Below are 27,470 nucleotides of genomic sequence, written 5' to 3'. Positions count from 1 at the left end.
TACCAGACTTAAGTTCATGTTTAGTGCTATAGAATTACTATGAGTTGGCATAATGATTGGTATTTAATGTCTCAAGCACGTTAGATGAATTAAGATCATAAATGGGAAAATATCATCTTTACTCATAAGAATTTTCATTTGTTGGTTTATACCAATAGGAAATGCATCACAATACTTGTTAAATGTTCTAGTTATAGTAGTAAAATATGAGAAGGAAAAGAAAACTGACCTCATCTAGGTTTCCAGAACCTAAAGGGGTTAAAAAAAGAATAACATACTATAATTAAGAAGCACTTTAATATAGGGTTGTTACATGTCATATAATATTCTAGACAGTTCATAATCTAACAAAACTTATGTTTCATCAAAGATATAGAAGTATAAAACAGAATATCTAGTTTAGATCCTCATATTTTTTGATACTTGTGATTTAATTATAAAATCATTTCACTGGCTTTCACAAAATAATGAAGACACTCTTTATACTTCTTATGAAAGGCACACACATTTGCTTTTTTGGGCTTGTCTGGAACAAAGGTATTATCAGAAAATCACAACTAGTTTGCACTTTTTGACTTACTTTGATTCACCTTCATATAACAAATCAAGTTAATTAGATTTTTTGAAGAAGATAATTTACTGCTCAAGTATTCAGTAATATCAATGACCAGATATTAAGACATAATCTAAAACAAAAATAATAAAACAGCATGGTGTAGGTATAGAAACGGACTAATGGAATAGAGGGCTCAGAGATAGATGCATAAATTTATATATGCACATGTATGCACACACAAACACACACAGAGTTGATATGGTATAAAGTGGCATTATAGGTTAATGAGCAAAGGGGGATTTCAAGGTACGGTAATGGGAAAATTGGCCCCATACATGAAGCTACAAATCTGGATTCCTCCTAACTTCCCAAAGGTGAACTGAAACAAGGTTAAAGATTTAAGCATAAGGGATAAAGTTTACAGAAGAAAATAGAAGGTGATTGTTTTTTATTTCCTAGGGATAAAACTTATAAAGCATCAATTATAAGATAAAAATTAATAATTTTGATTGCATTATATTTATTATATTCAGGCAGCATGGGCTAAACTAACAGACTGAACAGAATGGGAGAAGGTATTTGCAATGTCTGCAGCTGACATGGAATTAGTATCTGGAATACAAGGAACTCCTGCAAGTCAACCAGTAAAGGACACCAATCCCCACCCTCCCCCTAAAAATAATGGTCAAAGGATATAAACTGGCACCTTCCAGAAGAGGAAACACAAAGACTTATAAACAAATAAAGTACTCAGACTCAATAGTAAGCAGAGATATGAAAGTGAAATAGCATTTTATACATATAAGACTGGAAACAATTGGAAAGCTCAATATACTGTGGACTGGTGAAAGGTAGGCGTCTTGGAATCTTCCTGCCCTGCTGATGGGAGTCTACACACACCAAGATCTTCTGGAGAGCTCTCTAGTCCTACTCAGTTTGGCAAAATGAATATGCCACAGCTTATGAGCAACCATTCCTGGCTGTATATGTATATGTATATGTATATGTATATGTATATGTATATGTATATGTATGTGTATATATATAGGAAGTCTCTCAGAGGTCCACACATGGGAAAGAAGGTGCATTGAATGATTATTTGTGGGACTAGTGAGTTGGAGATAAACTGTGAATGCATAGGATGCATACCATGAAGTATTTAACATTCATACTGTGGAATATGTGTGCAGTCGTTAACAGCAACAAATTAAATATAATACATATAGCAACATGGATGGGTCCCCCCAAACACATTATATTGAGTGTAAAAAAATCAAAGTGAGTGCTAACATAGTGTTTATGTGAACTGAAATATATGCACACATACAGCAGTATGCAGAGAATATGTACAGACACACACACATTAAGTACATTAGAATATTTGTCCCTGGGGAGGGGAAGAGAGGAAAGGGAGTGGGTCATTAAAATGAATAAATAAATAAGTAAAACCAGAGAAGGGCCTTGCATGGATCAATGATGATGATGACCCATTAATAACCTGATGAGAATGATTAACTTAACTTACACTTCTGTAATATGAGGTATCAGGAAGATAAATTCAACATCTTTTTGCCCCTTACCATCAAAGTGCATGCCACCATCTCGACTGTCTTCATTTGCAGAGCTTCTGGAAACAAGAAAGAAGAAACAGTGAAAATGGAACGAGCTGATGCTTACCTTACAGTAAAAAAGAGAAAGAAGAATGAAAAGATACTTTTTAAAAGTTATTCTTTTCTGTGTAATATCTTTTCTGACGCAAAACTTCAGCGGTCATTGGAGTGATTAGAATATTCCTTATGCTGCTACCGCTGCTCAAAATGGAGAGTCGGGGAACCAGAGCACAGAACTGGCCTCTCACAGCGAGCACATGCAATGAATTCACTGCTTCAGGGCAGCAATATGTTTTTTGTTACAATTGCAGTGTGTCAATAATTCAATTCTGGGATTCTGAAGGCATCTGATTGGTTTTATGGTGTGGATACCCCAGAGAATTAGTTCCAGTGCTGACTCCTTCCTCTTTTCCAAATGTTCCCCACATGGTTTCACTCCCATCATTTGTGGCTTGGACTCCAAGGCGCTTTATTCTAAAGCATTTCACTCCAACTGCTCTTAACAGTTATTAATACCTGGGCCTGGAAGATCCCTAATGATTTATGGAACCATCTATGTTTTCTATTTATATTCTCGAGTTGAGTAGCACAGCTGGAGAGAATTGCCATTTTATTGATGTCAGATATTACAAATAATTGACATTCGATTTCCACTATACCCTCTACACTATTCTATAATCTCATAACATGTTTTTTTCTAGACCATCTTCTCTTGCATCATCTTTCTCAATGGCTATTCAAAATGTTCACTGCTCTCTTTAAATCTCCTATTCCTCTCCCCTATAAACAGATGACCTTGTTTCTCATTTCACTGATAAAATAACAGTTATTGGGTGTGAACTCTCATAAGAAAATACATTCTTTTAAACTAAAATCTTACATACAGTTGTGAACATCCTTACCTTCTCCCTACCAAAAATTTTCTTTCCACCTGTGTTCTTAATCCCATATGAATTATAAGTGATTTTAATCATTGTATCACCTTTCTTTGCACCTCAGTATATTATTTACATTATTATTATTGCTCCTCTTCTTTCACTCTCTATCTCTAAATATCTAACTCTTTGTTTTCCTCTTCAGCCTAAGTGATTCTCATTTATAAAGAGCAAACACTTCTCTTTGCCTTTTTAAATCTTCTGTATCCCCCCCCAACATAATCCTGCTTTTTCCAGCCAAAGTAGAAAGCAATGTCTACAGTCACTGACTTTACTTCCTCTCCTCCCTCTCATTTTTTCATTGAGAACAATGTGGCTTCTATTGCCAAGCCTTCCTGAAACCACTCCTGAAAGAGTTAACTACCAAACCCACTGGACATCTCTCAGCCTGCGTCATACTTGATTGATTGCTTTGTGGCCCTTAACAGCATCGATCATTTTGCCTTCCCTGAGTCTCTTTTGTTGCAATGACAAACCTTACCTGTCTCAACTCTTGTCTCTCTGGCCACTATTCCACAACTTCCTTTGTGGGTTTATTTTCCTCTGACTTCTCCTTTAGGAGATGATGTTTCTTTGTGTTCTGGTCTTGGCTTGCTTCATTTTTTTTCACTCTACATCTGTCTCTGAATGTCTTAAATACCCCCAAAGCTTCACTTATTATCTTAAACTTGGTGATTTTCATATTGAAATATCTTGTCCAGGCCTATTTTTTTAGTTTTATTCTTTCTTTCTTTCTTTCTTTCTTTCTTTCTTTCTTTCTTTCTTTCTTTCTTTCTTTCTTTCTTTCTTTCTTTCTTTCTTTCTTTCTTTCTTTCTTTCTTCTCTCTCTCTCTCTCTCTCTCTCTCTTTCTTTCTTCCTTCCTTCCTTCCTTCCTTCCTTCCTTCCTTCCTTCCTTCCTTCCTTCCTTCCTTCCTTCCTTCCTTCCTTCCTATCTATCTACCTACCTACCTACCTACCTATCTACCTACTTACCTATCTCTCTATTTCACTGTCTATTTACCTATCTACCTATCCTTCTTTACTCAGATGTACAACTGCTGGCTCTATATTAACATCTCAGAAGCTGAGGTTTTCCTCCTTCATCTTAGCCTAATCCGTTTTTCTTACTAAGTTTCTTACCTTGGTGAGTGGCACCACAATTCACATATTCACCTAAGCCTCAAGTCATCCTTTATTTCTCATTCTTCTCAGGCTCACATTAAATTAATAAAGTGTTGTCAGTTCTACAAACTTAATGTCTTTCTTTCCTTTTTCCTGCTAGACATGAGTACAGCCCCTTCTGCACACTGCTCCCAAAGTGATCTTTCTAACACAAAAATAAGGTTATTATCACTCTTAGGTTAAAACACTTAAAGAGCAAAGGAAGAGTGTTACTTGACTGTAAGAGATACTGGTTGAAAATTGAACCTAATTAAAGAATGTGAGGTGGAAGCACATTATGATCACCTAGAACATAGAAAGAGCTCAGTGGGTATACTTGTGGCTCAGGAAAAACTACCATGGACATAAGTGTTTCCACCTCAGATGGCAAACATGTGATCATAAACTGTTAGTATAACAAACTCACTCTTTTACATTTAAAATTCAACTTACATATGCATAGATTTCTATTTAGCTAAGTGTAGATTGGTTATGACAAGAAGTCTGTTTCTGCTAGTGAGCCTATTTAGATCCCGAAAGATGGAGAATTAAATACAGAAATGATGGAGTAATTCAAACCCATGGCACCAACATTTGTGGAATAAGTTTTATAATCACTGGGACAACATACACATGTTTGATATTTTTAAGTATTTATAATATTTAAGAGATTTGTTACATGAGGGAATATTCCATTAGATGTGCCACATCATTTAAAATTTATGAGTTAGACTTTATTTTACTTGAAAAGAAAGACTCTAGGTGTTGATTGTCAGTGGTGGCTGACATCACTAAGAGAGTCAACCAAATATTACAAACTCCTGACAAGAGAATCCCCCCTCATGAGGAAGGAGTCATGCACACAGACACACACATACATAAGTATATTCAATCCAGCTGCTTCTATATCCAACTACTAATTTACAAGAAATATGTATAAAAGGGGACTACATAAGCTGTATTGTAGAAAAGCAATCAGCACAATCTAGAATGTGGGCAGCTACAGGCCCACAAACAACGCGATTTGTTCAAGAAATAAACAGCAATAAATTTAAAAAGTGATAAAGGATGAGCTTATAGCTTAAAAGAGTTATAAAACATATGAACTAATGCAGACAATAGATTTTGTTTGATTCTTATTCAAACAAACAAAAAACCCATTCACAATTTAAGAGACAATAGGGAATCTGAACAATAACTTGAAGTTTTATATTAATAGATAGAGTATATTTTATGGATACCTACTAAATATTTGTGGACACCCTGACTGGTTTGGCTCAGTGGATTGAGCGCCAGCCTGCAAACCAAAGGGTCATCAGTTTGGTTCCCAGTCAGAGCACGTGCCTGGGTTGCAGGCCAGGTCCCCGGTGAGGGGTACGTGTGAAGCAACCACACACTGATGTTTTTGTCCCTTTCATTCTCTCTCCCTCACCCTTTCTCTAAAAATAAATAAATAAAATCTTTAAAAAAATAAAATATTTATGGATGAAATTATATAATTTTTGGTATTAGTTTAAAAACAATACGAGAAGAGGGACAGGTGGGTGGGAGTGTAGATGAAATAAGATTGGTGATGAGTTTATAATTGTTGAAGTTGGGGACATAGAATTGTTCAGGGGACATGGAAGTTCATTATACTATTCTCCCTGTGTTTTGTATGCTTAAATGGTTTCAAAATAAATATGGTTTTTAAAAAGCATAAGAAAGATCCAATTGCAAATAAAACTCTAATATCTCAGATGAATGGTTGTGGTTTAATAGACTGTTAAGCATCATTTAGCTTCTTGGAAGGGTTTTTGCTTAGTAGAGTTATTAAATTTGTTCAGTCAGATATTTGAAATGCTTAAAAATTCAATATATAAAGTTTTACATTCAATGTAAACCATGTAAGAGAATTAACTAAATTTATACATAAAACTATTGATTTGAGAGAATTTAGTGTGAGCTGTCCAATCGTTAACCAAAGATCCCCCTAAAAATAGCTACTTAAATAAAACTTACTAGCTGTATAAATAGAATAGCAAGTTATATTATGTAAATGTAAGTACTTAAGATATATTAGGCCTTTGTATAAACTTTAATGAATTAAATATTAATTAAAAGTGCAACGTATAAATACCATGGACATCAAAATATACCGACTTTCCACAGAATCACACCTACATCCCTTTTCATGGTATACAAGGTTTTTACCATAAGGCCTGCTCTTTTGCAGTTTTACTTCTCCTATTTCCTCTCCCTCCCTTATTTTTTTCACATTTTCATAGTGAACTGACTTACTCCGAATACTCTCTGGTTTCTTGTTCTTCCACGCTTACCCCTGCTCTTCCCCTTCTCATCATCCCCTGCCTGTGACCCTTCCTAATCTTTACGCTTCTCCTTAAACACTCCGTCTTCTGTGAAGTCATCCCTGATCCCCTAAACCCATGCAGGCAGCTGCATCTTCTTTGCCATACATTGTTTCCTTGTACTGACTATTCTGCGGTACTGTAATTACAGAGAAACTGACCCATGTTTATCTTCCTGCTCTGAGACCATAAGCCCCTGGAGGAAAGAGACTGTCGCTTTGTTAGTTAACTTATTAATGTGACTGTCATTTTTAGTAAGCTATTGGAATGATTTCTGTCATGTATAGGATTCTTTGGATGAATTAATGATGTCTTAGTAATAGTAAGAAACTAAATTAACTTTCACTATTTAAGTGAATTATTTATTATCATTTATGAAGACGAATATCAAATCAAAAATGCTACCAGACTTGTAGTTTACTTGCTAAAACACTTGGTGAATAAGAAATACTAGCAAAACGAAGGCTAGCTGTGTATCACATTCATACTAATGTCTACACGTTATGCAAACCATTTGTTACTTGTAGATCATGTTTGCATCCATTCACTTATTCATGGACCCAGCATGATAGCATGTAAATCTTAGTTCAATTTACATAGGTCTGAATTCACAAACATGGACTAGTGATAAGAATAGGGATACTAGTGAGGAGTGAAAGGGAAAATGAGAAGAACTACATGAATGTCAGGAATAAATCCAGATCGGCGCCCCCACTGGCTAAGAAGAAGGGTTGGTTCCAGGCAGAGAGCACAGCTCCCCGGAGCTGGAGAGGCAAACAGTGAAGCAAGTCACAGCGTAGGGCCTGGGCCACTGAACAGAGGGAGTGGGTAGAGGGGAAGCGAAGGGCGCTTATCATTTGCTTTCACAGTATGTCCAGTCCAGAAGGCCTTTCACCCGAGTTCTCATCACACTACGGCGAGCAGAATTAAACAGGATGAGTGATGTTACCGCCATCATTGTGACTGTCTCTTGGGGAAAGCATTAGAGCTGTTGCCTGTTAAAGAGGTGAACCTGTTGACCTTTCAGCATCTTTACATTCGTGACTCCCACTCCTGACTTTAGCTTTTGTCAGTTTGTGTTTTCAAAGAAGGAAGAAATCTAAGCAGCACATAAATCTGCATTCTCCCTGCCCTTACTCAAGTGAAATCCCCTGAACATCACTCTGGAACAGGTCCTCTTCCCACGTAACCTACAATGCCTAGAGTTAGGAGACTCCACGGCTCCCCAGATGGAGTTAGGTAAGACAATGTCAGTGCGCATGTGGTGTGGCAAGTCTGAAATCTTTAATCTTTTATTAATTAAAGCATTTCTAATTAATAAAAAGGTTATAATGGTAAATTCTTAATTTTCCTCTAATTTTAGAGACACACACACACACACACACACACACAAAGCTTAAACTGACTATGCATGACCACAGGGAAAAACACTGTTAACCTTTCCTTTCTCCTCCTTAGTCACTTCCCATTATTTATTATTTCTTATTACCTCACTCTTCCTGTCTCATTACTATTAATAACATGTAATTTGTTCTGTATTCCAAAGTATTCAACCATTGATTCTGTTTCCTCATGAACAATTAGTCATGCTGTTAAAATTTAAATTATTTTTAAAAAATCGCACGGAAAACTGTGTGACACTGAAGATGTTGATCTGAACACTTGATAATGATAAATATGCTCTTTTGGTCCATTTTGGTGCCTCCTGAGATGACTGAGTGAAATAGTAGAAACCAAAACTAGATGATTTCTGACCACTAGGTGGGGAAACAATACAATTTAAAACACAAGATAACTTTGGCCTCCACCACTTTATTTTTAAAGCTACTTCTTACTTCTAACTTTTACCTGCCTCCAATCTTCTCCATCCCCAGGGCATCTGGACCTGAATGATATAATTACAAGTGACTTCCTGGGAGAAGGCAGGTGATAAAGGCATCTTGTCTCCTGAAATACCTTCCTCCTGAGAGATTTGTGTTCCTGCCTTAAGCGATGCAGACTATGCCCTGAGGAGAATAACGAGCTTTACCAGCTCATTATTCCTCCGAAAGTCAGCCCCTCATCTGAACACTCGTCCCAGCTGCTCTAGTTCTTAGTTCCAGGAATTCTTTCCTTTCTTTGCTGTTATCATTTCCCCTTCTTTATTGGGTCTTTCTCATTAGCATACAAACACACTCCTATTTCTTCCATTTTAAAACAAAAATCTTGCCTCTGTTTCTTCACTGGTTACCGCCCTATTTCTTTGCTTCCCTTTCCCCCTTTAACAGGCTGTCTATCCATCCCTTTCTTTTCTTGCTGTTTTAAAGCCCTTTGTCAGGCTTGTATTCCCACCACTCCAGGAACTTCCATTCACACTGACCTCCTCCACAGTCCTCACTTGCTGGTCTTCACAACTTCTGACACAGCCAGTCACTGCTTCCTCGTTCAGAATACTATCTTGTTTTTTCCTTAGACTTCAGGAACAACTTTATTCTCCTTTTTATTCTTGTTCCCTGATTTTTCTTCTCGCAGACCCAGTAGAGTTCAAGTGTGCTGGGTCCTGTTTCTTTTCTCTAGTTACACTCACTCCCTTGGGGAATTGCAACAGTCTTGTGACTTTAAGTGTGGAATATATGCCTATAACTCTCAAATGTATTTTTTTAACCAGATTCTCCAAAACGTGTCACTTCTTATACCCGATTGCCCCCTCCACATCTCCGCTGGGATGTTTCAGAGACACCTGAAGCTTCACATAGCCACACCCTGCGGACCTTCCCCACCCACACTTGCTCCCCCGCAGCCCCTCCCAGTTCAGTAGATGGGAACATCATCCTCGGTGTTGCTCAGGCCAAAACCTGGGAGCCATCTTCAATCCTCTTTTCTTTCATACCCTGAATCCAAATTCTGTTTCAAAATATATCCAGAATCTGCACACCTCTCTCGACTCCCCCCTGGGTAGAGCACCCTCTACATGTTGCCTGCGTTTCTGCAATATCTGCCTTCTTTCTCTGCTTCGACATTTGCCTGCTGTCTTTTACCAAATGGCTGTGAAGGCAATTTTTTAAAAACACACGCCAGAAAACATCACTGTGCAACCTCTTTTTGTGGTTCCCTTTCACTTAGGAAAAGAGCCACAATCTCTATCATGTCCCACAAGGCCCTGCACGAGCTAAGTCTTTTCCTGCCATCCCTTCCCTTGGTCCACTCCAGCTCCTTCCTAGTCTTTGAACATTCTAGGTCTTTGTTCTGTCTGTTTTTCTGCCTGGACCTGCTTCTCCCCAAATACCTGCATGCCTAACTCCCTGACTTCATTGAGTCTGCTGAAGCACACCTTGCTGTTAAAGGAGCCAGCCTGACCCTGGGTAAAGTTGTAACACGCTGCCCTGCACCACCTCACTGTCACACTGCACCAACCGTGTGCTGTTTTCTTCCACAGCGATTGATGTTTCCTAACACACTGTATCTTTTACCTGTTTATCATGTTAGTTCCTTTGCTCTCTTGCCCCCGATTTATGTGGGCAGGGGCCTTTGTTTTATTCACTACTGCCTCAACTCTTACTGCAAAGGCACAGAGTAGTGACTTAAAAATAATTGTTGAGTGACTGTAAAATAATCTCTTTGATCTTGACCCGAGAGCGGCCACTGATTGGAGAAGAGAGAAACAGCATTTGCAGCCCGGTGGCGGGAGCACCTGGGACAGGCCCAGGTGTGTGTTCGAAGGGTGGTGTTGTGAGGCACAGGAACACCCGTATCTCACAATTTTACTTAAAGACCAAGCCATAAATTTACCTTCTGTGTTACATATAAAATTTTGAGCCAGGCTATCACGATCCATTTTGCTTTCATTTCCTCTTTGGGTCTTATCTAGCTTCCTCTATTTGGGGGAAGTTTCTAACCGAGATATTTCTTCATTTTGGAATTTGCTTGAGCTCTTTGATGAGAACCCAGAAGTTTTCATTATATACATTTTTATTTGTGAGAAAATATTATCTCATAGATGTGCTTTAGCTTGCATTCCCTCTATTCTCTCCACTTGACAGTTAATTTTCAGATACTCCAATTATAGTTGATCTAGGCAATATAACACCGAAGACTCTTGTTCCTCTCCCTTTTTCTTCTGAGAGTATGCATTTTAGGAGTTGACAACTCTTAGATGAATCAGACTTTCCAATTAGAAGTCCTTAATACGATGGAAACAGGGGTGAGGTAAAGGTTATTACAGTTGGTGGTTTTTCAAATGCTTTCTTTAAATAAGAATTTGAGCCTAACTGGTCTCCAGGCCCTTTTCAACTTTCCCACAATTCCCTGCAAAGCTGGGAAACTGACCAGCATCTGTATGAAGCAGCTTATAGGCTAAAGGACTATTTTTGAAGACCTTCTTCCTTCCACAACTTTTTACTCCACACCGTACCATAATGGGTTCTAGGCAGGAGGTTCGCAGAAAAGAGTTAACAGCAGACCCAAAACTGTTATATTTAGAAGATCCTTCTATGAAGGTTGGCCCTTGGCTTGTACTCTGATATGAAAAGTTGCCTAATTGCTAAGAGTGGTTGGCCACTCCTAGACTGTATATACAATGTGATTTATGATGAACACCTGCTTTTTTCTAGAAGTCTGGTATTTTGGAAGTCGCTAGGTAGCAGGTGCCTATGTGACTAGCTCTCAATAAAAACCTGTTTCTAACAGGCTTTCTGCGGAAGCAGCGTCACACACGCATCTCCACAGCTGGGGGCAAGAGCACCCCCAGCGTGTCTGTTCCTAGCCTCAGAAGGAGAGTGTTACCATGATAAGCCTTAGCTATCAGTACTGTGTGGAGAGTCTTGTGATCCCATTAGGAAATCATCAAACATTTATGGTCTTGGGGACCCGCAGACAGCAGGAATGGTGCCAAATACTCCTTCTCTCCCCAATTTCTTTGAGCAAACTATTATGTACCAGTCTCCATGTCTTGTAAATGTTCAGGAATTCATGCTCAAGGTATTTATTACAATTTCTCACTAGAATTACACAGAATCCAGAAGCCTAACTAAAGCCTGTCACTGGGATAAGGTTGCACAATAAAAATCAAAATACTAAGTGTGAAATCTGGTAGGTTAAATTTATCAAAATAGGAAAGAAGTTAGGAAAAAGAAACAGGATTAGTACATGTGAGAGGACGATAATTCACACAGAAATCAGGTGTACTGGAGAACACAAGAGTAATTAGTTATTTTAATGAAACTAATATCTATTGAGCATTTATATGTCAGTAGGCAGATGGCTTACCCTCTTATCTGGTATCTGCATGTCATGGGGTATTACAGACTTTAAATTGAAATTGATAAACCCCCAAGTTTGGAAGGGTGTGCAGTTAACGTGAATGCACACTGCAGGCCATAGAGAAGATCCTACTCACCACTAAGTTCCTCCAATCCTTTCTGGGTCCTGCCTTTGCATCCTCCCCAAAGCACAATAAAGCAAAACACAGTGGAAGTTACTCCTGACTAATGCGTTTGTAACCTCTGCTCTCAGCTGTAGCCTTCAAAATTTAGAGAAAACTGTCAATCAGATGAACAGATTCTATTGTATGGGTTACAGATATTAAGACTTTGAATGTAAAGGACATCAGTCTGGTAGGAGCTTAAAGTGAAGGGAAAGCAAACTGTAGTTAAATATTTGGGGATATTACCTATTTGAGGTATAGGAGAATCATGGACAGCAATTTTCTAGAAGAAGGAAGGGAAAATCTAGCCCCACTGGCCGTAAGAGGCAGCCCTGACACTGACTGAGTATTTCTTTTTAAAACAAGATTGCGTTCCATTCTAATCTTCCACTTGCTTTTTCCTTTCTCCTCCCCACCCATCCTGGTAAATCATGAAGAAAGAGCCTGTACAGAAACCCATATAGTTTTAACATTTCTAAAAAGTACCATCTAAGAAAATTTAAGCTTGAATAAAAGTTTTCTAAGTTTTTAAAAAAGCCCCAAATCTGAAGAATGGGAAAGAACCTGCTTTACTTTGGACTCAGACTGATGTTGGCTCATATATCTACTCTACTCTTGCATGATCTTGAAGAAGCTATTTAGCCTCTGTAGAGTTCCACTTCCTCATCTGTGAAATGATAAAATGTTACACACTCGATAAGATTATAGGGAGTATGTATGTAAACTGCCCAGCACACCACAGGCTGTCAGTAAAACATGGTGGAGGTGGTGGTGGCGGTGATGGTGATAATGATGGTAGTGATAGTGATAACGATGGTGGCGATGCTGTAGTGATGATAGTAGCGATGGTGGTTGAGGTGATGGTGGTGGTGCTGACCCATATCGGGCAGCGGAAATTTTCTTCTACTAAATGCTTAAGGGGAAAACTACTGCAAACGCCGATAAACAAGAGTGGCTGGAGGTGCTGGCAGAGGTAGGAGAGCAGCCTGCTTAGACACCCTGTCTCTCCGCTAGTGGTCTGCTTCTGTGGGCCTGGCAGTTTACCACGGAACCCTTAGCATTCAGCCAAGCACAGTTTGGAAATCTATGGCAAGAAGCTGACAAAGACAGGACAAGTAACCTTTTGCTTACTTTAGATCTAGAGGAGGTTTAATGTTTCTGGGAGGTAGACTTGGGACCGGCGGTTGTGATGGGTGAGAAGCTGGCAAGGGCGGTTGGCTGGCTGGATGGGATGGTGGAGGCTGTGGTACGGAAGTTGCTGAGTAAGGTGTTTGGCCTTTGCTGGTACCTAAAAAGCAAAACAAACAACACCACGAATTAACACGAGTCTTCAAAGAACAAGAAATGGTTACTCCATGGTGTAGAAATGAGAATTTTAAATATAAAATGTAACAAATGCATCTGAAGTTGAATTAATGCTTTGGAGAGGCTAATATTCTAAGTATCATAGAACATGGCATTTTTAATGTTCCATTTCTTTTATTTTTTCAGTTCTATTGAGATATAATTGACAAATAAAATTGTGAGATAGTTAAGTGTACAACATGATAATTTTATACACCTATATATTGTTTAAGGATTCCTTCCATGAGTTAATTAACACATCCATCATCTCACATGTTTACTTTTTGTGGGGGGAGGGAAAGAATATTTATAGTCTATTCTCTTAGTAAATTTCAATCACACAACACAGTGTTGCTAACTATAGACACCATGTTAAACGTTAGATCCTCAAACTTTACATATCTTTTTTAAAATATTTATTTATTTTTAGAGAGAGGGGAAAGATAGGATAAAGAGAGGGAGAAAACCATCAGTGTGTGGTTACCTCTCACATGCCCCCTACTGGGACCTGGCTCACAACCCAGGCATGTGCCCTGACTAGGAATCAAACCAGCAACCCTTGGTTTGTAGCCCATGCTCAATCCACTGAGCCACACTTGCTAGAGCCAAACTTTACACATCTCATAACTGAGAGTTTGCACCCTTTTACCTACCTCCCCCTACTTCCCTCACCCTAAGCCCCTGGCATCCACTTTTCTACTCTATTTTGATGAGTTCAACTTTTTTTAAAAAGATTATATACATAAGTTATATCTTGCAATATTTACCATTCTCTGGCTGATTTTACTCAGCATAATGCCCTCCAGATTCATCCATGTTGTCACAAACAACAGGATTTCCATTTTTAAGGCTGAATGACATTCCACCATGTGTATTTACCATATTCTCTTTACCCATTCATCTGTTATTGCACACTTAGCTCGTTTCCATACCTTGGCTGCTGTGAATAACACGGCTATGAACCTGGGAGTGCAGCGATCTCTGTGAGGCAATGACTTTGCGTCCTTTGTGTAGATACCCAGCAGTGGGGGTGGCAGGTCACACAGTAGGTCTAACATTATCTTCCCGAGGAAACACCACAGTGTTTTCCATAGTGGATGCACGGATTTACATTCCCACCAACAACGCTCCTGCTTTGCCTTTGCTCCGCTTCCTGGCATTTCTCATCTCATGTCTTTTTTTTTGACACCCAATCTAACAAGTGGGAGGTGATATTTCACTGTGCTTTTGATTTGCATTGCCCTGATGATTACTTGATAAATGTTCCATTTCTTGAGGTAGACAAACTCTTTGAGTTTAATTCCTACTCTTAAAAATATTGTTTTACCTTGTTTAGGGAAACCTTGAAAATTATTAAATCTATGTGTAGAGTACATAAATGAATGAAATATTTCATAATAAAAAGTAAACAAACCGAAGGAAAATCTCTTACTTTTATAAACCTTAGTTTTAATATTATGGATTTTGTGAACAAGCCTATATCAACTTTAATGTCACATTCTTTGTTTTACTGATGTAGATTATTTTTCATCTGACCCATCATTTTATACCACAGAGGTTTGGCTTTTGTGTCTGTTTTCATAGATAACACATTTTTACCTGTTTTTGATGATCTCCTTGAATCTTTAATGAGAAATATGTTTTGTTTGAGGTGTGATTTTAAACATTGAAGCCTATTTAATATCTCACAAGTAAATCATATCTATTGTAGAAATTTTAATATGGGACAAGGAAAACTAAATATGTATGAATTACCTATAATTCCATCACCAAGCAGTAACTACTGAGATATATGTATTTTAAAACATTACGAGAGGGGAGCAAAGTGAGAGCAGTTTGCTATTTTGCTTTCAGCTTTTTATGTTTCTCAATATTTATAAATATCCTTTCGGGTTGATATAAATATAATTTTAAGTTATTAAACTATTGTTCTTCATGTAGCTCCACCAGGATTTAAAAAAAACAGAGCTCTAATATTAGATAGTTATGTAATTATTTTTTTTTCTGTAATAATAAATGGCTTAGTCTTTGTACATTTCTTTAAAGTTTTTTCTTAGGATAAACTCCATTAGGAAGAAATGCTGGGTCAAACAACATATTTAAGTCTTTTTATTTTTTTTTACAAAATGTCAAATTATCTTCCAGAGACGTACCAACTGAAGCCGTCTCTGTTAGTATGAGCTCATTTTCATTCATTTTGACAACATTGGCATTTTTGTTTTGAATCTTTGGCAATATTATGGAAAATTCTACCTTTCTTGTTTTAATTTCATTTTTATCAAATAAATACATGCTCAGAAATTGGCAAGTCAGCAACCAACATACAACACTTCCAACATTTGAGATGTTTCTTTTGCATTTACATACATATATACTGCTTGATTCATGATTTTTAAAAATATTATTGACTTTCTGTTTAATAGATGTGGATTTTTCCTTCCCTTCCCTTCCCTTCCCTTCCCTTCCCTTCCCTTCCCTTCCCTTCCCTTCCTCCTTTCCTTTTCCTTTCCTTTCCTTTCCTTTCCTTCCCTTCCTTCCCTTCCCTTCCCTTCCCTTCCCTTCCCTTCCCTTCCCTTCCCTTCCCTTCCCTTCCCTTCCCTTCCCTTCCCTTCCCTTCCCTTTCCTTTCCTTTCCAATATAGCAAGAGCATGACTTTTCTAAAAAAATTAAATTTGTATTGATTTTTTTCATTACCATGACTAGGCAAATACTGTTCTTTGCTGAGTCAGGTAGTATACTATTCTATACTTTTCTTTGTCATTCAACTTACTCTTTTCTTCGAGTAAGTTTGTCATTTGCAAAGTTTTCTTTGGAGCTCTTTCTTCTCATAATTTCCAATAGTTTGTAAAATACCTTTAAACACTTTCTACAAAATTAAACCTGTCATTTAGTTGACCACTTGCAATATAGTGCCTCTTTCCATTTGCTCTAACTTGATCTGGTTGCTTTTGAGGACTGTCACACAGCTGTGGTCCTGGGATTTCTCTTTGCCAGTGTCATGGCTCTGGTACACTGTGACAAAGTGTGCCAGTTCTGGAGGCAGAGTGTCCTGGGTTTGAATTCCAGCCTCACCACTCATCTGTTGGGTGACTTGGTTAAGTAACTTTCTACGTTCCTCTGTAACACCGATAATAACAATGCTACCCCATAGGTTTGTGGTGAGGACTTCATGTGTGTAAAGCACTTGGGATCGTAACTGGCATATAATGGGTTCAACACTTTATTTTTCATTTAACAAGTATTCATTGAATGTCTACCATGTGTCAAGCTCTGTTCTAGGCACTAGGGACACAACAGAGAAATAAGAGTTCAAAAATTTTCCTCTTATGGATTTGGGAGATAGATACTAAGTAAATGAAGTTAAGTGAAACATGTAAGAAATTGTCATGAGAAATGCTCTGAATGGCGGAAAGTTATATCATAATGTACTATGGCATCTCTTCCCAACTCTGCATTCAGGGGTCATGTAACATGGAGTTGCTATGACTGTGTTAAACTTTGGCATGACGAAAATATTTTCATCATAAAAACCAGCAAGAACTACAAGTTTGAGTTTGATTTATTGTTTTACTGATTTTTAGATTTAAGAAAGCCATAAAGGAAATGATGATAATGCAGATTAAACTTAAAAGTGTGTTGTTTCTGCAGATATTACACTGTGAGTAGTATATACCATTGAGGACATATTTCCCAGTATTTGAAAACTATTATACAACTTAGCAAAGCAGTCGCTCGATCACTAGGAAGTGAGTGAAGTTCTGACACATGTCTTTATTGTTTCACACTCGTCTTGTTAGCATAAGTGAAAATGTCAATCAACATTCAGGTTGGAGCTACTCTCCTTCATTAACTACAACTGCCGGTTGGCTGCAGATGTAAACATCAACGGTGGCTATAAGGAGTTGTCAATAAAAAGTACTGGCTATTTTATTATTTGCACATTATGTGTTGCACACACTTTATATCAATAAAATTTAATGCATACATGTATACACACACAGTACACATACACAGTTTTTTCTGGAGAACTTGTTCAACATTTAGCGGCATACCTTTGCTTCTGCCTAAAATAGGTCTGGTGGTGAATGGAACCACTTGTCTCTGTATCCGTCTCCTTGACTTTGACCCTCATTCTGTCAGCCCACCATTCACTTTCTGATTTCACGTGTTGTGCTGAAGAATTATGCATGTTGCTTGGTTTTCCTGAATGTGGAATTTATATTGTTTACCCTTTTTTGTTTTGCGGCAATTTTTTTTAAAAGGATAGGGTTGGCCTCCCGAAAAATATTTCACTTTAATTTTACATGTTGGAGCACTGGTGAGGTCAGTTTTTTCATCTTTATAATCATTTTTCATTTTCATTGTACTATCTATTCAAATTCTTTGCCTATTTTTAAAATAGCATTTCCTTTTTCTTACTGGTTTATGAAACACCTTTGTTTTTTTAAAGATTTTATTTATTTAGCTTTAGAGGGGAAGGAAAGGAGAGAGGGAGAGAAATATCAATGTATGGTTGCCTCTCATGGGTCCCCTGCTGGGAACTGGCCTGCAACCCAGGCATGTGCCCTGACTGGGAATCGAACTGCAATATTCTGGTTTGCAAGCCTGTGCTCAATCCACTGAGCTATACCAGCCAGGGCTATGAAACGCTTTTATTAAAATGTTAATCATTTTGCTTCTCGTGTGGACAAACTAGACTTAATGATTTGGCTGCTTTGACTCCTGTTTCTGCATATCCATTGCCAAAAACAAACAAACAAATGAAATACTCAAACCAACAACAAAACACTTTGCCACAGCCAATCAAACCTTAAAATTTTTCAAAACCTTTAAAGAAAACCTGGTACTTTAAATTCCTTAATGAGCCAATGGCAGGCTTTTTGATGGCACATTACCACATGTTGCTGTGTATAATGCATGCTCACATTTTTGGCCCAAACATTCGCGAAATAAATTCTTTCATTTTAATTTTTAAATTCAAGTATTTATTTGTATTTAGATATTTTCGTATTAATAAAGTGTATTATTGTGGATACAGATATCATTATTGCTTCCCAGAGTTACACTTTTAACACAAAAGCATAAGTAAAACAATTAAAAACATCTATATAGATACTGAATTAGTACTACCCATGTGTAATGTGCATCCTTATTTTTCCCTTAAAAATTTGGGCAAAAGGTGCTCGTTATACACGACAAAATATGGGTATACAAAAAGCTTCCTAATTCCGAATTCCTTTTTGATACTACTGCCTCTTTCCAAAGTGTTTCTTTTACTTAAGGTGATACAACTATTACCCTCTGGCTCACTGTCACTGTCCTTTTCTCAGAGCTTTATTTAGAGTTTGCTCGGGTCTGGGCTCCTGACTCAGGAACTCCCTGCCCGTGCCTCTCACAGGGACAGCTCCTTGCCTTAGGCAGCTGTGTTTTGGGGGAGTTGAGGTAGGGAGAATGAGTTCCCTCGTAAAGCTGGTCTGTAAAAATCTCCAACTGCTGCTATTTTAATAGAAATGCTTTGTCCGCTTCATTTGTGTCCTAAGTGAAGTTTAATGTTTTGATGTATAGGACTTACTAGTTTTTCTCTAAATCAATGCATAAGTTCTTTTGTGTAATTTCTATCACTAGCATTGTGTTTAGAAAGGTCTTTCCTACTCTAAGATATAATTATCCACCTTCTCTTTTCTTCTACTTCTCTTGGCTTTATTTATTTATTTACATTTAACTCCTTAAAACGCTTAGTAATTTACTTTGGAGTCAGATGTGAGAGCTGGATCTATTTTTAAGGCTTTTCTTGTTATTGTTCTTAAATCCTTTACCCAATGTCCCAGCACGATTTAGCTATTACTCACTGATTTGAAATGCCTCTTCTCTCAGGGAGTAACGACTTAAAATCCTATTGGATTTGACAGATTAAAATGATATCTTGTTATTTTAATGCATAAAGAATGTGATTTGATAGCTGTACACAGAGAATAACTCACTGTGAGTAGATGTTGTAAACCATCATCAAACTAGACAGAAAGAATGTTTATTAGCCATTTGTGACATCTTTTCATGAAAAAATTTGACTAGCAGGAGACGATGCCACATGAGGATAATCTAAGGGATGGAGATGAGACACTGTAGCCAAGGTCTGTGGAAAGACAAACTGCAAACACTAAAAACCGACTTGCCGCCAACCCACATGCATTTTTGCCTTTGCGTGGACTCACGGGACGGGCTGAGTGGGCATCTGCGGCGTGGCCCTGCTGCTGTGCCTGTGCCTGTGCCCCTGTCGAATTACACTAGCTGGAGCTCCCGGGAAGGGCGCGCTGGCTTCTCCACTGGACGGCAGGCAGCGCCAGGGGAGGTCTTGCCTGGGAGTGAAGCAGGACCAGTGGACGGCAGGGCTGAGGGGTGGAGAGGGACTGTGGGATTTTTAAATAAATGACCTTTGAAAAATTGTTAGAGATAAATTGGAAAGCTTAATGAGCCTCTAAATTAATTGTGTGTGTCCTTCTCCTCATCAAACTTGGGAGAATATACACTGAAATCTTCCTATGCTCCACTAGTATTAAGGACATTTTGCTTTGCAAAGTCTGTGGTCACTTTGAAATACGCCAAGGAATATATTTGCATGTATACAAAATAATTCTGAGAAAAAGCACCTTAGTTTTTCAGGGGAAAAACAGGTAGACTTACATTAATTTTACATTAATGTAAAATGATTGGTTCTAAAATCTCAATCCAGACTTTTTAAAGTATGCCAAGATATAATTAGTAATACTGGAATTTTCAAAAGCAAAAATCTAATCTGTGGTGAGGAAGAGAGGGGGTGCATTATAATAAAATAAGTAAAAAAGAAACAGAAAAAAGTACATCTATAGGAAATTTCTGAGATTAATGGTAATAATATAAATAAACACTTTTTGCCAGGTGCCATTTCGGGCATTTACTAATGTAATCTTATTTAGTATTCACAACAAGGCTACAGGGTATATATCATTATTTAATTTCTATTTAATAGTTAAGAAAACTATACAAGTGCAAGGAGTCTGTAAGCAATAAAAGTAGGGGGTCCAACTCAGCCAGAATTCGAACCCTAGTCAATTTCTTATGATGTCTTTGCCCTTTTGGCTATTTTGCTGCTCCTTAAAGGGATGAAATGAACAAAGGGACACATTAACATGCTTTTCTCAGATCTGAGTGGAAGTCCAGCTTTTCCAATGGGTACCTTTCTTCTTCGTGCAGCTTTGGTAGACTTTTCAGTGTTAGGCAGAGCAGAACGGGCTCTGGAGGACGTAAAATAAGCCTGAAGCATATATGCACGCATATGGGTGTTTCAGGTGTTGAATTTATAATTGACATCAGAATTTGATTTCAGAAGCCAGGTAGCAGGAAAGCAGACATTTAGGAGCTGATGAAAAATAGTCCCCAGAGATACATGACCGACGTGAACTGGCAGGGAAAAAAGCCTCAAGAAATGGAATTTGAAATAAAATCATAAAATAACTTAGAAGATATAATATAAATAAAATGACAAGCAACAACTAGTTCAGAGTGTAGCTGGCATCAAGAATTAGGGACTGCCCTGGCCAGTATGGGTCATTGGTTTGATTCCTGATCAGGGCACATACCTGGGTTGTGGGCTTGGTCCCAGTTGGACCGTATGTCAGAAGCAACTGACTGATGTATCTCTCACATCGGAGTTTCTCTCTCCCGCTCCCCTCCCCTCCCCTCTCCTCTCTCTAAAAGTAAGTAAATAAATTCTTTAACAAAAAAGAATTGCGGATAAAAATTGAGAGATAATACCCCAAACTGATCGAGCTAATCAGGAGTATTGCCGATGGTTTTTAAATGCTGAACTGAAAAGACCACTTGGAATTCCTTCCTCAAAAATGACAGAATTGGGCCCCAGAGCAGTGGGCAGAGCTGGTCCCCCGGACAGCACAGGATGACTCAGTGACAGTGGCCTAGTCAGGTAGATTTGCAACTTCCTACCCACCCTCCTCTCAAGTCAGACCCAGGAACTGTTCTGGAGGGCATTTTAACAGTAGCTTGAGAGTTCAAGAGGGACCTGGGGGCAGAAGCAGCTTTCTTCTACCGTCCAAAGTTCTTTCAGCTGGTCTAACAGTAAAATCTGTACAGAACAAATGAACAAGAGACAACCAAATTCCATCACAAATGTGACAGAACCGCACATAGAGGAGAAGTTCAGAGACAGGAAGGAAAGACGAGGTGTACCCGACATTCTGATTTGAGAATGAGGTCAGGTACCTTAGAGCCCCTGAGGGCAGGAAGGTCATTTACAGGACACAGAGAAGAGCAGATGTTCAGTAATTAGGAGTTTGCCCTGCCTTATAGATAACTTTTGTTTAAATTTGAAGCAAGGACTCTAATTTAAATTCTTTAAGGGAGAGGTAAAAGTTTCTCCTGGGCCTACAGGGTCTCGATTAGCTTTAGCTCAAAATAATTCCCATGCCAAAGTGCCACGTGGGGGGAGGTCTGGCCTGAATCCCGCAGAGAGGTGCTGGGCAGTTTACTGAAAAGGTCAAGTGGGAGCTTGACTTACATTTTGCTGTAACATCTGAACCTTCACAAGACACGTAATAATTTTAATACTAGAATTCATAACTATAATAAAAGTGTGACTAATGGCAAAAATAAGAGAGAACTGACTGTACTTCTATTAGGTAACGGTTTATATTGGTTACAGGAAAAAAAAATGAGGTAGGCTGGGAGGGAAGGGGGAAGAAATTGCAAAACTTTGTAGACACACAAACAGCTCTCAAGAACCTGGAAAGTCAACAGCCTCTGATTCAAACTTTTCATCCTCTTTCATTCTGGAAGCTTAGAAGAGGCTTTGCACGAGTCCTGTGCCTTGGCTCAGGCACACCCGGATGGGTGGAACTCCAAGGCTGTTTTATGAGGAGGAAGGACTAGGAGGGGCCCTGGTGAGTCAGTGGGACCCAGGAGTTATCTGACCCTGCCCTAGGGTGGCTCCAGATTCCCCGAAACACAGACTTCCCAAAGCAATGGCATTTTGCCAGTGCCTAAAACTCTATAAACAGAGAACTAGCATTGAAGGAAAAGAAAAGAAGGAATGAGGAGAAGCGGAAGGGGTGATAATGAACACACAATGAAGGTACTATATATACTCACTAAAAAAGGAAACTGTATTAATTTCACAATCTTAGCACTTTAGATTTTTCTGCAAGCCACATCCTGGTTCTAGATATAGTCACAGTACTCTTGTAACACAGAGATCTGTGAGGACCCAGGAGACCTGCCCTGTGGATTCTGACATTGATGACCTTTGACTAAGAAGGTGCCGAGAGTCTTCCCGTCACAGGGTTCTAAGGAGCATCCAGAACTGTGGTTCTCAATTTCCCTTTAAGTATCTGGATTCCTTGACCAAACCAAAGGCATTGTATCATATTGCCCCCAATTGCCACAAAATCCTGACTCCAAGCAGTGCATTTCTAATACTGGTTTTGTTGGGATGTCTTAGAATTAAGGCGGGCATTAGAAAGCTTCCATTTTTACCACCAGCTCTATCACCAAAGAGCTCTTTGTTTTTGGCAAATCAGTCAGCCTCCCTGGGATTTAGTTTTTCCATCTGTCAAATGGCAGTAATATGGTTCCAGGTGCTTCTCAGGCATTTAAAGATTAGCAGAGCTGATATACACGAAATCACCTTGGAAAGTCTGAAGCATTGCATAAACATAAATGATGATCACAGAAAGGGGTGCTGCAAATAGAGTTATTATTAGGTTACCCCGACTTAAACTATTTTGAAATCACTTGTATATTTATTCTCTGAGACCTGTGCCTGCCCTTGGATTTAGCCATTGCACCGGCAACTGGAGGCATAGACTTTCAGTTTCTACGTGGCATTTCTGGAGTCTGGACTGGTGAACTCCGCGTTCAGTAACGTGTACAACACTAGAAGGGCTCCCATCGAGGAATGCCTAGCACACTCGCTCCCACCTAATGACACATGGGCTTCCTCAGGACCGAGTCTCATGGAGATCTTATTACATTTGCCATAATGAATGGTTTGACCCACGTGCCTGAGCCAAGCCCATGCCTCTCTTGTTCATTGCAGATAGCCTTGCCTATCGTTTTACTAAGCCCATGGACAGCTCGCCACCCAACCGTCCTCCCGACCCTTCGTTCTAACTTAACACATCCCTATCTCTTGTTCTCCCTATTTGCTTTTCCCAGATTCACTGGGAGAATGTCATTCCTTGTTACCGGCATGAGCAGGCATTCTTGGTTCTCATCCGCGCCCACTTCCTTATAGCTGCTTCTTTCATTATTAATGCCTTCCCTTGCACAAGCAAGAAACATTTAGCGAGCACTTACTGCATGTTCTGGACTGTGTGTTTCATCCTCTAAGATACATTTCCCATCTTAAATATGGTCTGAGCTCCTCTCCTCTGAAGCACAAGCAGCAAACACAAGGCCCACGAGCCGAATCCTGCCCAGCCCTTTGTTTCTACCTGGTGGCAGCACCAAGCTCTCGCTTAGCTGTTAAGGAGTAGGTACATTTATAGAGCCCCCAAACTGCTTTTGGTTCTTTGAAGGCAAACTTGAGGCTGATGTGGCCCCGGTGAAAATGAGTTTGACACCCCTGCTCTGAAGGAACACAACAATATCTTTTTTACCCTGTCCCCCATGCTAGCCCTGAGCTGCTTTGTCTATTTCTCTTCAGAGCCAAACTTTTTTAGAACAAAAGTCTGTATTTGTCACTTCTATATCTTAAAAACAATCTTTTGAATTTAGATAGAGAGAGGAAGGGAGAAAGAGAAACGTTGATTTTTCCACTCATTTATGCATTCGTTTGCTGCTTATTGCATGTCCCTTAACTGGGAATTGAACCTGCAACCTCAGTGTATCAGGATGATGCTCTGATCAAATGAGCTACCCAGCCAGGGCCTGCCACTTTTATATCTTTAATGTACTTGGTGGCTTCATGGCAGAATAAAGAATGAAAGGGTTCTGGGATAGATAAGCTTGGGTTTGAATTCAGGGCCCACCACTCCTACATTAACCTTCAGCTGTTTATTACTCAGTTTGTGACCTTGAGTAAGCTGCTTGACTTGCCCAAGTCTTCTTTCTTTCATCTGTGAAATGGTCACATACACTCACCTTGCAGAAGCAACGGACACATTCTGGCTCTCAACAAATGTTCCTGTCCTTCTTAGCTACCACTTGGTCTGATATCAAGAATATCAGATACAGCATCACTGATACAGCAGTCTGCCCATCTCAGCTGTAAAAATCCATCAACCAACCAAACAAAAAACCTTTTCCCCAAACCAATCACACCTAACACTGGTTCTGTTAGAGTATCTTAGAATGGTTTAAGAATGAGGAAGTTTAACTTTCAATCCATCCCATTAGGTACCAAAACAAACATTACTTTTGCTTTCTTGATTCCTAAACAAACCAGGAGCAATTTTATCATGGGAAACAGCATGGTTGGATAGAAAGAATACTCGTATTGGCATTATTCAGACCTGGGTTTGACTGCTGCTAATCTCATTCTGCAGTAACGATAGGACACTGGGTATTTATTTTGCTTCCCTGGGTTCCATGTTTCCTGCTTGTTAAAACGGGACTTCTGATTCCTAACTTGCAGGATGACTATGAGAATGATAAATAATATTTGTACCTGGCCCATGTATCATAGGCGTTCTACTTATGAATTATCCCAGAACCTAACCCTGTGTTCTTAATGGAACAGGGCCCTACTGAACTTTCAGGACACATAGGCTTCTATCTCTGTAGCAAGACTGAGATCATCCTACTTTTAACAAGTTAAACACTTTTTTCCCTCAACTGCTTCTTGTGCATGAAACATGCTACTTGTTGCACATTCTGCAGAAGGCAGGCCCTGAAAAGCCATGGGCCCTTGTGAGGGTGGTGCGGTTGGCTGTCCAGTCTCCCTCAGCAGTAGCGCCCATGCAGCCGGATGCTCTTCAGAGAGCTGGCCCTCATCTGTGCATAGAGCACTCACACGTGGTTTCTTACACTAATTTTATTTTTTTAAAAAATCCCGTACACTACTTTTTCATGTATTTATTCATTTTCTTCCTAGTAAAATGGTAACCTTCTAAAAGCAGGTCTAATGTGTCAACATCAGGCCACAGGGCTTGGCATCTACCACACATAGTAGGGTGTTTACTGCTTTATTGATTCGGACTTTCTTTTTCCGTTCGGAGGAAAAAATTTAATTTTAAAAATTTTGTTACAAAATACATGTGTACACAGTAAAACATTTAAGGAAAGAGGGAATTCTGAAAAGAAAATGTAACAGATTGCATATCCTGGTCCCCGCCATCAAGAGATAGTTTATCTACTTTTTTTTTAATACAAAAGGGACCACAGTAATATATTATGCTGTACTTTGCTTTCTTAATTTTAAAAAGAGATTGTTTAATATTTTTACAAATAGGGCAATCTGTTTTTGTTCAGAGCTGTGGAGTTCTCTAGTGCATGGATTTACTATCATTTATTTGGTCAGCCCTGTCACTGATGAAAATTTAGATTACTTTTAATAGCTTTATCGAGATATAATTTACATAAATATGCTGGTTTAAAGTATACAATTCATTGGTAGTAATATCTACAATCATGCAACCTTCATCAAACCCAGTTTTAGAACTCGTGAATCATCATGAAAATAAAGCCTGACCCTATTACCAGTCACCCCCTGTCTCTTCCTCCTCGCTCCCTCCCCTGGGCAACCACTAACCTACTTTTGGTCTTTATAGATTTGTCTCTTTTGGACATTGCATATTAATAGAACCATACAATATGTGGCTTTTTGTGACTGGTTGTTTTCACTTAGTTGTTTTTGTAGTTTAATCCTGTTTTAAGCAGCTATTGGTACTTTATGTTTCTTTAATGGCTGAATTATAAGCCCACTGTATGAATCCCACATCTCTCTGTCCATTCATCAGCTGGTGGCTGTTAGACTTGTTTCCAGTTTTCAGCCATCACAGATGATGCTTGTATGGACATATCTGTTCATGTCTTTGCACAGACATAAGTTTTCATTTTTCCTGAATATATGCCCAGAGTAGAGCTGCTAGGTAACTCCATGCTTAACTGGAGGTTGTTTCTAATATTTTTACGTTTTTTGGATTATTAATCACAATTACACAATTATTCTTGTATTCCATTCTTCGACCATTAAGATAAATACATTTTAGAATAAATTCAAGGCAGTGAAACTGGTAGGTCAAAAGAACCAACATTAAAACATTTTGGGAAATAATGTCATGTTGTGAGGTTTTATCCATTTGTATGTCGTCTAGCACAAAAGGTAAACACCTATTTTACCATAACCGCATCAACATCGTGCATTATCATACTTCTTTAGTTTTAACAGTTCCGATGAGTAAAAAGTAATATGACATTTCAGTTTACATTTCTATGTTTATAAGTGAGAAGGGTCTTTTTATACATTTATAAGACATTTTATTTGTGTTTGTGTCTCCTTTATACCGAATGTTAAAGGTATAGTATCCTGTTTAGTTAAGTAGCTGAAAAGAATAAACACTGTCTCTTTTATAACTGGAATTTGCTCTAATGTAGAATATAATTTACAATATAGGCATAAAAGTAGATATTGACTTATCTATGTCAAAGTATCTTAGAAATTTCCAGAAGACCCTCGGCAGCCTTCAAAGGTAAGAACTTGAAACATCTGGGCCACTGGTTTAGAAAATCTAGTTTTACAGAAATTTTCCTTGCTCTAACTAACAGTCATCTGTTTTTATCTTCAAAGGATTTTTAAACCCATAGTGGATGGGGAAATTTTGAAAACTAATTTAGTTAAAAACAAAAACTAACTATATTAGTAAGAAACACTTTGCTTTGAAAGCAAGCTGCCAAGAAAATGTTGCTTAGCTTAGAAGAGTCCATCAAAATGGAAAATAAAGTAATATTGAAACATTAGCTTTTGCATAGATAATCAAAGCAGAAATTAGGATGAAAGTGAAGAAGTAGAGATCAAAACAAATATAGTGATCAATTAGAGGAAGATAAGTAAAGAAAGGCTTTGATTGCTATCTTAAATTTCTCCAACTGGGACTTTAGCATTCAATGTCTCTGTACGTTATTTTAATTCTTAAAGATTCTCT

The 27,470-nt window shown here is 38.5% G+C and overlaps 1 protein-coding gene across 3 annotated transcripts in view; it reads right to left on the bottom strand.

The window, feature by feature from the left end:
* Positions 1-27,470, bottom strand: part of FYB1 (FYN binding protein 1) — a 150,916-nt gene that overhangs the window by 29,694 nt on the left and 93,752 nt on the right. For all 3 annotated transcript variants that reach the window (XM_053657301.1, XM_037138537.2, XM_053657302.1), the window contains 3 exons: positions 13,123-13,279; positions 2,137-2,183; positions 230-249 (listed from right to left, as the gene is read on the bottom strand). In XM_053657301.1, coding sequence (XP_053513276.1) covers positions 230-249; positions 2,137-2,183; positions 13,123-13,279 — 224 coding nt within the window. The remainder of the gene's footprint in view (positions 1-229; positions 250-2,136; positions 2,184-13,122; positions 13,280-27,470) is intronic.

Source organism: Artibeus jamaicensis, unplaced genomic scaffold, assembly GCF_021234435.1.
Source record: "Artibeus jamaicensis isolate MK-2021 breed Jamaican fruit bat unplaced genomic scaffold, CSHL_Jam_final scaffold_369, whole genome shotgun sequence".
Lineage (NCBI taxonomy): Eukaryota > Metazoa > Chordata > Mammalia > Chiroptera > Phyllostomidae > Artibeus > Artibeus jamaicensis.
The sequence above is the reverse complement of the archived record's forward strand: the minus strand, read 5'-3'. Positions and strand labels throughout refer to the sequence as shown.